The sequence below is a fragment of the Triplophysa rosa genome, linkage group LG3 (genome assembly GCF_024868665.1).
Source record: "Triplophysa rosa linkage group LG3, Trosa_1v2, whole genome shotgun sequence".
NCBI classification, from domain to species: domain Eukaryota; kingdom Metazoa; phylum Chordata; class Actinopteri; order Cypriniformes; family Nemacheilidae; genus Triplophysa; species Triplophysa rosa.
In genome coordinates, this window is record NC_079892.1 from 10,510,508 (window position 1) to 10,522,392 (window position 11,885).

At 41.3% G+C, this 11,885-nt stretch overlaps 1 protein-coding gene across 1 annotated transcript; it reads left to right on the forward strand.

Annotated features, from left to right (window-relative positions):
* Positions 1-3,840: 3,840 nt before the first annotated feature.
* gcnt3 (glucosaminyl (N-acetyl) transferase 3, mucin type) lies at positions 3,841-5,898 on the forward strand. Its single transcript, XM_057329500.1, has one exon. It carries the CDS (start codon positions 3,938-3,940, stop codon positions 5,237-5,239), a length of 1,302 nt encoding a protein of 433 aa, XP_057185483.1. The 5' UTR covers positions 3,841-3,937; the 3' UTR covers positions 5,240-5,898.
* The last annotated feature ends 5,987 nt before the right edge of the window (positions 5,899-11,885 follow it).

Below are 11,885 nucleotides of genomic sequence, written 5' to 3' on the forward strand. Positions count from 1 at the left end.
TATAGTTTAAGATTATCATTAATAATCTAATAGCATTTGAAATTTTGTGGTGAAGACATGTCAGGTGACCGCGTCCTTCTTTATCCAGCTCTATCATCTCAGCTCTTGTCAGGTCCCCACTTCCCATTCTCCGCTCTACCATCAGGTCAGGCCATGAACTGCATCCTGCTCGCTGTGGTAACCTTGGAACAATGAGACAAGACTGGCTGAGAGTAGAGTACTGTTCTGTACTCTTTGATGCAACAAGTACATCAGTTGTGTTTTTGGTTCCGATTGATCTAACTAATGCAGCCTAAACCCTCTGAAGATTTATATTATGGAAGATTAGTATGAATCTGAAAAGAGTAATATGACATATGAATCTCAAAACCTACTTCAGTTAATGGACTTATTAATAGAACACTTAAGAAAAAAGATATCAGATGACATTCTTGCCCAATGAGCATTTAAGATGTGTCGTTAGCAAGTTGTTTCCCATCGTGCTTTTCATCAGCGCAGTCGGTGGAGAACCGGAGAGGCAACTACGCCCGACTAAAGAATCCGATTCAGCCGCCTGGCCGTCGCGAGAGTTTTTTGACACATGTCAGCATGAATCAGAGCAAGGCGGACGTAACTCGGACACATTTCTTACCTGCATGCATCTCGCGCTGATCACCGGTGATTGGTTCTGCACAGAATTTGGCCATCTCAAACGAGCCTAAGGTGATACTCACAAAGTCATAAAGTGTGTTCGAGCTCATGCGGCGCTGCGCAGACCGATCGGCGAGATTAGCCGCTTGCAGTAGAGGGAGGAGTTGAAAAAGGAGCAGTCAAGTCGGACACCTGCTCCTTGCCGCAGTGACGTTCGCACGGTGTTTCCTTTTCAAAGTGCGATTGAAGTGGATTACAATAGTGGATTTGTCCAATAAACAAACATTTAAATTAAAAAGTAGCAACCATAAACTCTTCATATTGCAAATGTTATGTGCTGCTTAACACTGTGTGCCTAAAAATCATGGTAAACATAAGAATATATTATTCATTATGAACAGAGTCTGCATTTAATTTGCATTTTATTTAACAACACAACACAACATAACATAACATGTTTATTATATTTGTACGAACAGAGTTTTAGCTGTTTTTAAAACATGCATTAATAAGTATTAGTTGAACCGAGGGTGTTATAATAAACCCGAAACGCACGTGATCTTTATCTAGCCAATCATGAAAAGCTATGTCGTCATCACAGCCTGGTGCAGCCGCTGGTCGGTACACGATCCGGGATGCCTGCACGATCCGTCCGCGCATGCGCATAATGACGTGGTAGAATACGCGCATGCGCAAATGATAATTCTGTTTTGCGACGATTTACGACACTGCACGATCTGTTCCACGCTTGCGCACCTTTGTGCCGCGACTTTCACTACTGTCCACCTCTGGTCTCATGTCACTTGTGTGTGCAAACTATGCGTTCTTTCAAGTCATTTCCATTGTCATTTTGAAATACTCTGTAAGGGTTCCCCAGACTTGGGATAGTCTAGGCAGAAATGCATATTATGTTCCTTATTGTCTTCTGTAAACACCATTGAAGGGATTATTTTCCTCATTTAGATTATATAGATAGATATATTAGCCTATATAGACCATATACTAATACAAAATTACTCAATTTAAAGTTAACTAATATTAGCAGCTTTTAATAAAAAAACGACACAAACCGTCTCTGACAATACTACGGACATCAGATCGAAACACAGCAAGTTAAGTAGGCCTAATGCCATACAGCAATGAATCTCAAAGGGGAGTATGGAGGAAACTGAAGGTTTGCAGTGACAGAAAGACTCAGACTTTATTCCACATGTAACCAAAATCGTGTATGTTCATGTAACAACTCCTTTATTATTTTGGATTAGCAACCACGTAAACACATCGTAATGCATAGCGTAAGCTACATTTAAAAACATCAAAATAGACCCGCCGTGAACTGTTAAATGAAAAACACAATGTAGTCTACAAAAATATGCCGCCAGTTGTGCCGCCTGGCCGTCAAGTGTTTCATCGCATGCGTGATACCAATAGTGTAGGGAAACCGTGACGTAGTTTACTACGTAATTACGCGCATGCACAGAACGGATCGTGCAGGCATCCCGGATCGTGTACCGACACCGCTCCTGAGATGCTGCACCGGCTGAGCAAGGCGGCTGTTCTCGAAACGCTCTCGCAGTACTTTGATGCCACACGTGAAGGTCACGTGGCATCGGCGCCGGTTGAAGTCGGACAACATTTCTAACCAGCATGCACTGCTTCTAGTCAGATTTCTATCGATCTGCACAGCGCCGCGTCAAGTCGAACACACCTATAGACATCAGACAAGCACAACGAACGAGCCCAGGACAATAGTCACAAGGGCAATATATAGGGAGACTAACAGAGGATAATTAACAAGGGACAGGTGTAGGGGATGAAACACTGAAGGAGAGCTAAACGAGGAACGAGAGGGCGGGAACAGAGACGCGACCGGAGAGAGCATGTGGCAAGCCAAGTGAGCCAAAATGCTTCTCTCCACATTAAACAGGGGATCCTGCTGTGATTCTGCCACAAGATCAAGAAAGACATGACAAGATGAGGCAGAATCATGACAAAAAGCAGTAAATTATAATAATAAACAAAATCTAAAATAAAACTAAAATTAAAATTAAATAATCTTATATAGCAACTTTAAAAATAAACCAATAAATTATAAAATGACAAAAGCATATACCAAAATTGCTAAAACTTTAACTAAAATTAACACTAAAACTAAAAATCTAAAAATAAAAGCTAATTTAAAATATTAATAAAACTATAATAACTCTGGTGTCTTTTTATACTGTCAGTCTTTCACATTGCTGTTGGATGCCTTTGCGTCACTCCTGAGGTTTGATTTTATTGAAATTCAACAGATACCAGACTGGAATGACCACAATACAACTAGAAATGCTGAAAAATAAACATTTAGAATGGTCTCTTATTTTTTTTCCGTGGCAGTATATACGTACTTGTTTTGGATTTGGATTTGGATTCAATTTATTGTCATTGCACATGTACAAGGCAACGAAATGTGACCTCTGCATTTAACCCATCCAGAGAGTAGTGAACACACGTACCCCCGGAGCAGTGGGCAGCTATCACTACAGCGCCCGGGGAGCAAGTAGGGGTAAGGTGCCTTGCTCAAGGGCACCTCAGTTGTTACCCGCCGGCCCTGGGAATCGAACCGGCAACCTTCTGGTCATGAGTCCGACTCTCTAACCATTAGGCCACAACTGCGAGATGCGGGGGCAGGTAATCTAAGTCATCTTGTACCATTAACATAATAAAAAAATTGCTATGCATACTGCCGTGATAAAATAAAAATCAATGCGTGAATCACAAAAGTTTCATTAAATGTTGTAGATTATAGTCTTTTGAAGGGCTTGTAAAAAGTTGCTTTACATATTTCCATGTTTGCAGAGCTGATCAAACACGTAAAACCACAAGAACCTGCTTATAAAAGAGATCTGTTAGCCCATGAGCAACTATTTTAACACTTACATTTTTTAAATTTTTAAATGGTCCATTAAACTGCAAACATAAAGATAAGACCGTTTCAACTAACAGTGTAAGACAGTTTAAGTCTTTAAACTTGTACATGATTATCAGAAATGTTTGAATGTTTAAAAAGTTAGTTTTTCTAATCCTAAATGCTCTTTCCGACCTTAATAAACACATCTGCTAGTTGATAGCCACACCTCTGCTGTACAATCATTATTATGCATTTTGACAGCAGTTGGCCCTTCCCCTTTGTGTTTGATCTGCCTTCCTTCTTGCCTAATGTCCGTGCTATATAAACACAAGAAGCCGCTGTAATACCTCACTCACATTGCTTTTCTCCGGGACCTACTTTCTGACAGTTGTCTTCCTGACACCACGGCTGAAAATGGGATTTACCAGGCAAAGGTATCTGAAAATAATCTCCATCTTTTCGGTGACTGTAACAGTGCCCTTCCTCTTACTGAATTCACAGAAGAACAAATGCTCTGAAAAGGCAAAACGGGACCTGAGTCACTTACTAAAGCAGAGTGTTGAAGAACTTCAGGCTTGTTCTGCTATCATCCAAGGAGACATGGACGGGGTGGACAGCAGATACTTCGGCAAGCTCCTGGCCTCCAAAAAGAGAACGTCCTTGTTGTCCGAGTCCTTCTATCTTAATTCAACCACGGACTGTCAGGCATTCATCCGAGACAGTGGATTTATGACTGTTTCTCTCAGTGAAGAGGAGAGAGATTTTCCCATTGCTTATTCCATGGTGATCCATGAGAAGATCGAGATGTTCGAAAGGTTGCTCAGAGCTGTTTACGCTCCGCAGAACGTGTACTGTGTTCACGTAGACCAAAAGTCTCCGGAGGTTTTCAAAGAAGCCGTCGAGGCCATTGTGTCTTGTTTGCCCAATGTTTTTGTGGCTAGTAAACTAGAAAGCGTGGTCTACGCCTCCTGGTCTCGAGTTCAAGCGGATGTCAACTGCATGCAGGATCTACTTAAATCACCCGTTCAGTGGAGATATCTGCTCAACACCTGCGGCACTGATTTTCCTATTAAAACGAATGCGGAAATGGTGCGGTCCATGAAACATCTCAACGGGAAGAACAGTATGGAGTCTGAGGTCACAAGTGAACACAAAAAAGCCCGTTGGATGTATCATCACAACGTCACCAACGTGGTGAGACAGACAGACGTTAAAAAGACGCCCCCGCCAATAAAGTCACCCATGTTCTCTGGAAGTGCTTACTTTGTGGTTTCAAGAGAGTTTGTGGAACATCTTTGCAAAAGCAAAGAGATTCAAGAATTCATGGAGTGGGAGAAAGATACGTACAGCCCGGATGAGCACATGTGGGCTACGTTACAAAGAATGCCTTCAGTGCCCGGATCCAACCCTCCAAACAAGAAATACGAGCAGTCGGACATGAATGCAGTCGCTCGTCTGGTGAAGTGGAGCTACCATGAAGGCGATCTGAAAAATGGGGCTCCTTACCCACCATGCACTGGGATACACAGACGGGCAGTGTGCGTCTATGGAGCTGGCGACTTGAGATGGATTGTCAGGCAAAAGCAACTTTTAGCAAACAAGTTTGACCCTGAAGTAGACAACGTTGCGATCAAATGCATGGAGGCTTTTTTGAGATACAAAGCTATTTATGGACGGTCATTATTAACGGTCCAAAAATCAGACATTTTTTTATGATGCTATAGGTTTGATTGTGGTATTTATGTAAATGTTGTATATAAGATTCGAAACTTTGACTTGAAAGTAATATATTACTAATAATATATTAGTAATACATTATCATATATACATATATATAATGAAATAAATGCGCAAAGGAATAAACTAAAAAAAGCACTTTATATACAGGCGGAGCCAATATACCATGCAAACAGATTTAAGTTAGGCCTAGCTTTAGGAAGTTCAACTTTGGATGTCCAAATTCACTGTTTTTCAGGAAATAAAAAACACACTGTACTTTGTAAATGATTCAATTAAATATTGTGTTGTTAAAGTTGACAAGCACTTTTTAATCATTTTGTTATGGTTGGATGTCTGCAAAACCCAGTGACAAATATAAAGGGTAACTATATTTGATTTATGACCAAAAATAAAAATCACGAAATATGGAGATATGAGGCTTCAGAAAGACGGCAGCAAGTAAAACTGACTTTTCTCACGTTTATCAGATGTTTTTACATAGCAGATGTTTTCCGGATCTTTAGCAGACATCTTATGCTGGGCAATTTAATGCAAATGTCAACCTTACCATGAAAAAATGTTTTTACAAAAGGTTTTCACCATAGCACAGATGTGAGCATTTGGTGGTTTAAGTACCCATGTAAGCTCTCAAGCTTTTTTTGCGATTTTCCATAGTAAGGTAAGTGCCGCTTTCAGAATCGTCACATCCAAATGCTGTTCTTTTTATGNCATATAAGAGACATTGTACAGGGTAGTATATAGTAGAATATACATATTAACAGATTGTATGTACACTTGTGCAAATGGATAATTTAGTAAGTAGAGCAATGCTGGGCAATTTAATGCAAATGTCAACCTTACCATGAAAAAATGTTTTTACAAAAGGTTTTCACCATAGCACAGAGGTGAGCATTTGGTGGTTTAATTACCCATGTAAGCTCTCAAGCTTTTTTTGCGATTTTCCATAGTAAGGTAAGTGCCGCTTTCAGAATCGTCACATCCAAATGCTGTTCTTTTTATGTCTGTTTGTTGGGTATTGTTGCTTTTGGTTTATTCATTTTAATTCACAGAATTCCCATGTCTCTCAAAAACTGTGTTTTTGTCACATGTTTATTTCCCAGGGGTTTAGTAAAATATAAACAGATGGTTCAATATTGGTAATAAAGACATTCTGTGACCTTCTACTAAAAACAATGCTAGGCTAATTACAACAATGGAAACAATAGCGGGAAACAAAGTATTACATACCTGAACAAAACCTTCTTGACAGACAAAAACAGAAAACAAAACAAGCAATTTTCACGACAATGGCAAGTTAAGATAACCGCACCTGCGATCAACAGGGCACAGCGAATTCCTCATGAGGCAATGCTTATTTCTGTTATTTCAGATTCAAACAACGAGTAAACAACTGGATTCAAGCACTCAGATTTATTTCCCTTTAACAGCAGTGGTTATAGAAATTTCTGTGTTTAAAAACAATGTTGCTCTCCATAAGCACTGGGTGCGTTCTGTATAAATATTGATCATTAAGGCTTTGTGAATGAGATGAGGTTGGAAAGGACTAGCCACTGTCACGGAACGTAGATAATGAACGTCTGTAGGCCTACTGCCGTTACGAAACAAAATACAGGCTACTGTAATAAAGGCCTATAATGCAATATGGTAAATCATTCATTTTAATATCTGAACCAAGTGCATATTTTAAATATAGTCTAGGAAAATCGGAAATTTTTTATGTATTATAGATATATATGTAGGCTGTGTATATATCCCAAAACACAATAAAACATTTAAGGGATTTAATTATTATAATGGTTGGTTTAATAGAAACTATAGTCTAATGGATGTTATCTGGCAGATGGGAACTAATAGAACACCAATAAATCCTATCGAAATAATGTCGAAAACGCACTACAAGAATGAATTTTGAAATGGTTTTAATGGAAAAAAACGAATAGACTATGGTATTTTTGTATAGAAACCATTATTAATTCTGCGATGATTTCTATTGGGGATTTTTTTCAGCAGGGGGTTGTAATAAACATTACACAGATAAATATCTAAATTCTTAGGTATTTTAGCATATTTGATGCCTGTTTTGTCATATTTTAAATAATTTTGTCATATTGAGGCTCTTATAGTGGGCTGAAAAACGCAATAGGCCTACTAAAGTGACGCATAGGTAGTGCCGCATGAGTGAAAAAGTATACTAACATTAATACTGTAGCCAGTATAATATAATAACAGCCGCACATTTACATAGAAACACTAAGACATACCTGGGACACTGATGTGTAAATGTTCAGTTTTGCGTGAAGCAGGCCTATTTGCATGTGTCAACACAACTTTCAGAGTAAACGGATGGTAAATTTTGTTTAACAGGACTAACGGCTGCCCATTCATTCTGTAAGCAATCCGGCGTTTGCACTTTGTGTTTTAGTAAACTGTGGGTTTATAAGCATGTATGCAAACAATGTCTGATAACCTAGCCTATATCTTAAGGTCCCTCGTTTACATTGCGCGTTATAATACTTTTGACTAGCATATTAATGTTTTATTTGCATTCTGTATTTTTGAGAAAATCAAAGTCTCTCTGTTCTTCTATTAGTGCTGACACAGATAGCCTATTAATTAATAGTTACATATAAAATGGGATAAAATGTAAAACTCTTATCTTAGAGATACATAGCTATAGGAGTTTTTCAGGTTATATAGGGGGAACTGGGGACGGTTGCAACACTTTTTGTATTTCCCTCAGTTTCTCAGAGACTGTTTTTAGGAGAAAGCCAAATTTTTTATATATTAAACCCACATCGCTGCTAGTGTAGGGACAGCTGCAGCATGTTGTTGCAACTGTCCCTTATGACAACACTGATGTAAAAACGCATTTAAGAAGTTAAGAAATTGCAAAATTATGTTCTAGAATATTTTTTATTATATTTTAATTAATGTTGCGACTGTCCACTGTTATTGGGTCAGTTGCAACATTTGACTTTGTCTGTTTAACATTGTGCGTATATTATGAAACATACCCACGTGACAGCAGTGTAGGTGGGTAGCTGAAAATAGCGAACCGTACCACTTTTTTGGGACCCTTTCTAAGGTTACCTAGCACAGTACTACCAATAGTACCGCAACATAATGGGTGGAGCTAGTCTCACTGCAGACCGCTGATTGGTTTACAGAGAATCGTCACTTGCGTGTGCTACAAGGGGAACTACAACAGAGGAAGCGCCATTTTTGAAAACACAGCCGAGACAAGAATACAAGAACAAGGATCTGAAGCAAGAACAGGATCTGCTGTATGTCCTCCACTGTTGTTGTTTACGGATTGCTTAGTCGCGCGAGAATGACGTCGATCGCTACTTTCCGGTGTCCGCGCATATCAAGTGATGTCGATTGCAACTTGTGCAGTGGAAACGCAAGCCTGATACGGGTTTCCCGTACCGAACCGTACCGCTCAGTGGAAACGATCTGAGCATTAAAAAAAAAATACTTTTTCATCTTGAAATTAGGTTTGGCTAGGAATGGTCACATATGTCAGATTTTGGCGCCGAAGATGGCGCCGCGCATGGCTGCCTCGGTTTGGAGTGCTCTAGTACTTATGTCTTTTTTGTTTGTTTTTCCTGTTTTAAGCTACTCTTCTTTAATCACTTTTACCAGGGACGAATTGCTTAACATTAAGCAATGCCCTTCTATCAATCTTTTCCCTAATTTTGGTAATTCAGACGTCTTACTGGACATTTTACTCGGAGGAGCGGCAGCTCTGTACAAACGCTCTAAAAGACGCAAGCGGGGAAAGCGAGCGGGTGCGCTCGTCAGACTCCGACGACGCGGATTTAGGACCCCGCTGCCGAGTATACACCTGGCGAATGTCCGCTCCCTTACCAACAAAACGGACGAAATACTCTTACTCACCAGGACAAACAAAGATTTTTCCAACTCCGCTGCGCTCTGTTTCACAGAAACATGGCTCAATGACACCATACCGGACAGCGCGTTACATCTGCCGGGTTTTCAGCTGTTCAGAGCGGATCGCATTGCCGAGTCAACAGGGAAGACACGTGGTGGTGGATTATGTTTTTATATAAACGAAGGTTGGTGCAGAGATATAACAACACTGAAGAAGATGTGCTTTTCGTACTTAGAAGCGTTCTCTATCAACTGCAAACCTTTTTATTCGCCACGCGAGTTTTCCTCGTTTATTCTCGTGAATGTTTACATTCCTCCACATGCTTGTGCGAGCGCGGCGCTGCAACAGCTGGCGGATTACATCACTGACACGGAGCAGCAACACCCGGATTCTCTTATTATTATTATTGGGGACTTTAACAGAGCAAACCTCTCCCGTGAGCTGCCAAAATACAGGCAGCATATCACATGCCCCACCAGAGACAGCAACATTCTGGATCACTGTTACACCACAATACGGGATGCATACCACTCTGTTCCCAGAGCAGCCCTGGGTCTCTCTGATCATTGCCTGGTTCATCTTCTTCCGACCTACAGACAGAAGCTTAAATCTGCCAAGCCTGTAGCAAGAACAGCAAAGAGATGGAGCAGCGAAACAGAGCGGGCCTTACAAGCCTGTTTCGACTGCACGGATTGGAGTGTCTTTGAAGCTGCAGCCACTGATCTGGATGAGTTAACTGACACAGTGACATCCTACATCAGCTTCTGTGAGGACATGTGTATTCCCACCAGGACTCGCTTAACATACAACAATGACAAACCATGGTTTACAATGAAACTGAGACAGCTTCGTCAGGCCAAAGAAGATGCTTACAGAAGTGGGGACAAAGTCTTGTATAATCAGGCCAAAAACACACTGACAAAGGAGATAAGAGCAGCTAAGAGAAGCTACTCTGAAAAGCTGAAGAACCAGTTTTCAGCCAACGACCCTGCATCAGTGTGGAAAGGCCTGAAAGACATTACCAACTACAAGCCATCATCCCCTCAGTCTATGGGTAATCAACGACTGGCTGACGACCTGAACGACTTCTATTGTCGTTTTGAAATGCAGAGTCTCACCCTTCACACCCGCCCTGACCCTATCTCTGCTATACCATTAACACCTCCTCTTGACATTCAACCTGCACTTAAGATCTGCGAAGAGGATGTTTGCCAGCTTTTCCGCAAACAAAAGATCAGAAAAGCACCAGGCCCAGACAATGTCTCACCCTCCTGCCTGAAAGTCTGTGCGGAGCAGCTGTCGCCCATCTTCACTAATATTTTTAACAGATCTTTGGAGCAGTGTGAAGTCCCTTCATGCTTCAAACGCTCCACCATCATCCCTGTACAGAAGAAACCCAAAATATCTGGACTTAATGACTACAGGCCTGTTGCTTTAACATCTGTGGTCATGAAGTCATTTGAGAGACTTGTACTGGCCCACCTGAAGGACATCACCAGACCACTTCTTGATCCCCTCCAGTTTGCTTACCGAGCAAACAGGTCTGTGGACGATGCAGTAAACATGGGACTGCATTACATCCTACAACACCTAGACAGACCAGGGACTTACGTCAGGATCCTGTTTGTAGACTTCAGCTCGGCCTTCAACACCATAATCCCAGACCTCCTCCTGCCCAAGCTTACCCAGCTCTCTGTGCCAACCTCTACCTGTCAGTGGATTATTAACTTCCTGTCGAACAGGCAGCAGCTAGTGAGGTTGGGAAAATTTAAATCCAGCACATGTACCATCAGCACCGGAGCTCCTCAAGGATGTGTTCTTTCTCCACTGCTATATTCACTCTACACAAACGAATGCACCTCTACAGACCCTTCTGTCAAACTCCTGAAGTTTGCAGATGACACCACAGTCATTGGCCTTATTCAAGATGGTGATGAATCTGCCTACAGAAAGGAGGTTGCTCAGCTGGCTGCCTGGTGTAGTCAAAACAACCTAGAGCTGAATGCATTCAAGACAGTGGAGATGATAGTGGATTTCAGAAGGAACCCTCCATCACTTCCTCCCCTCACCATCCTGGACAGCACTGTGGATACTGTGGAGTCATTCAGGTTCCTGGGCTCCACCATCTCTCAGGACCTGAAGTGGGAGTCCCACATAGACTCCATTGTAAAGAAGGCCCAGCAGAGGTTATACTTCCTCCGTCAATTGAGGAAGTTCAACCTACCACAGGAGCTACTGACCCAGTTCTACTCAGTGGTCATCGAATCTGTTCTGTGCACTTCAATTACTGTTTGGTATGGCTCGGCCACCAAATCAGACCTACGAAGACTACAACGGACAGTTCGTAGTGCTGAGAAAATTATTGGTGCTCCTCTGCCCACACTTCAGGACCTGTACGATTCCAGAGTGAAAAACAGGGCAAGAAAAATCATCATTGACTCCACACACCCAGCACACAAACTCTTTGATCTGCTGCCCTCTGGCCGGCGCTTTAGAGCACCAAACACCAGGACTTCCAGACACAGAAGCAGCTTCTTCCCCCAGGCAATCTCCCTCCTAAACAGATAACTGCTCCTTAAGAGCAATATTCCACTTCCACTACTCCTATAGTGTGCACTATTGTGCCTTATTATATCTACATCTTATGTATACATGTATATAACACTACCTCTACTTACTAAATTATCCATTTGCACAAGTGTACATACAATCTGTTAATATGTTTAT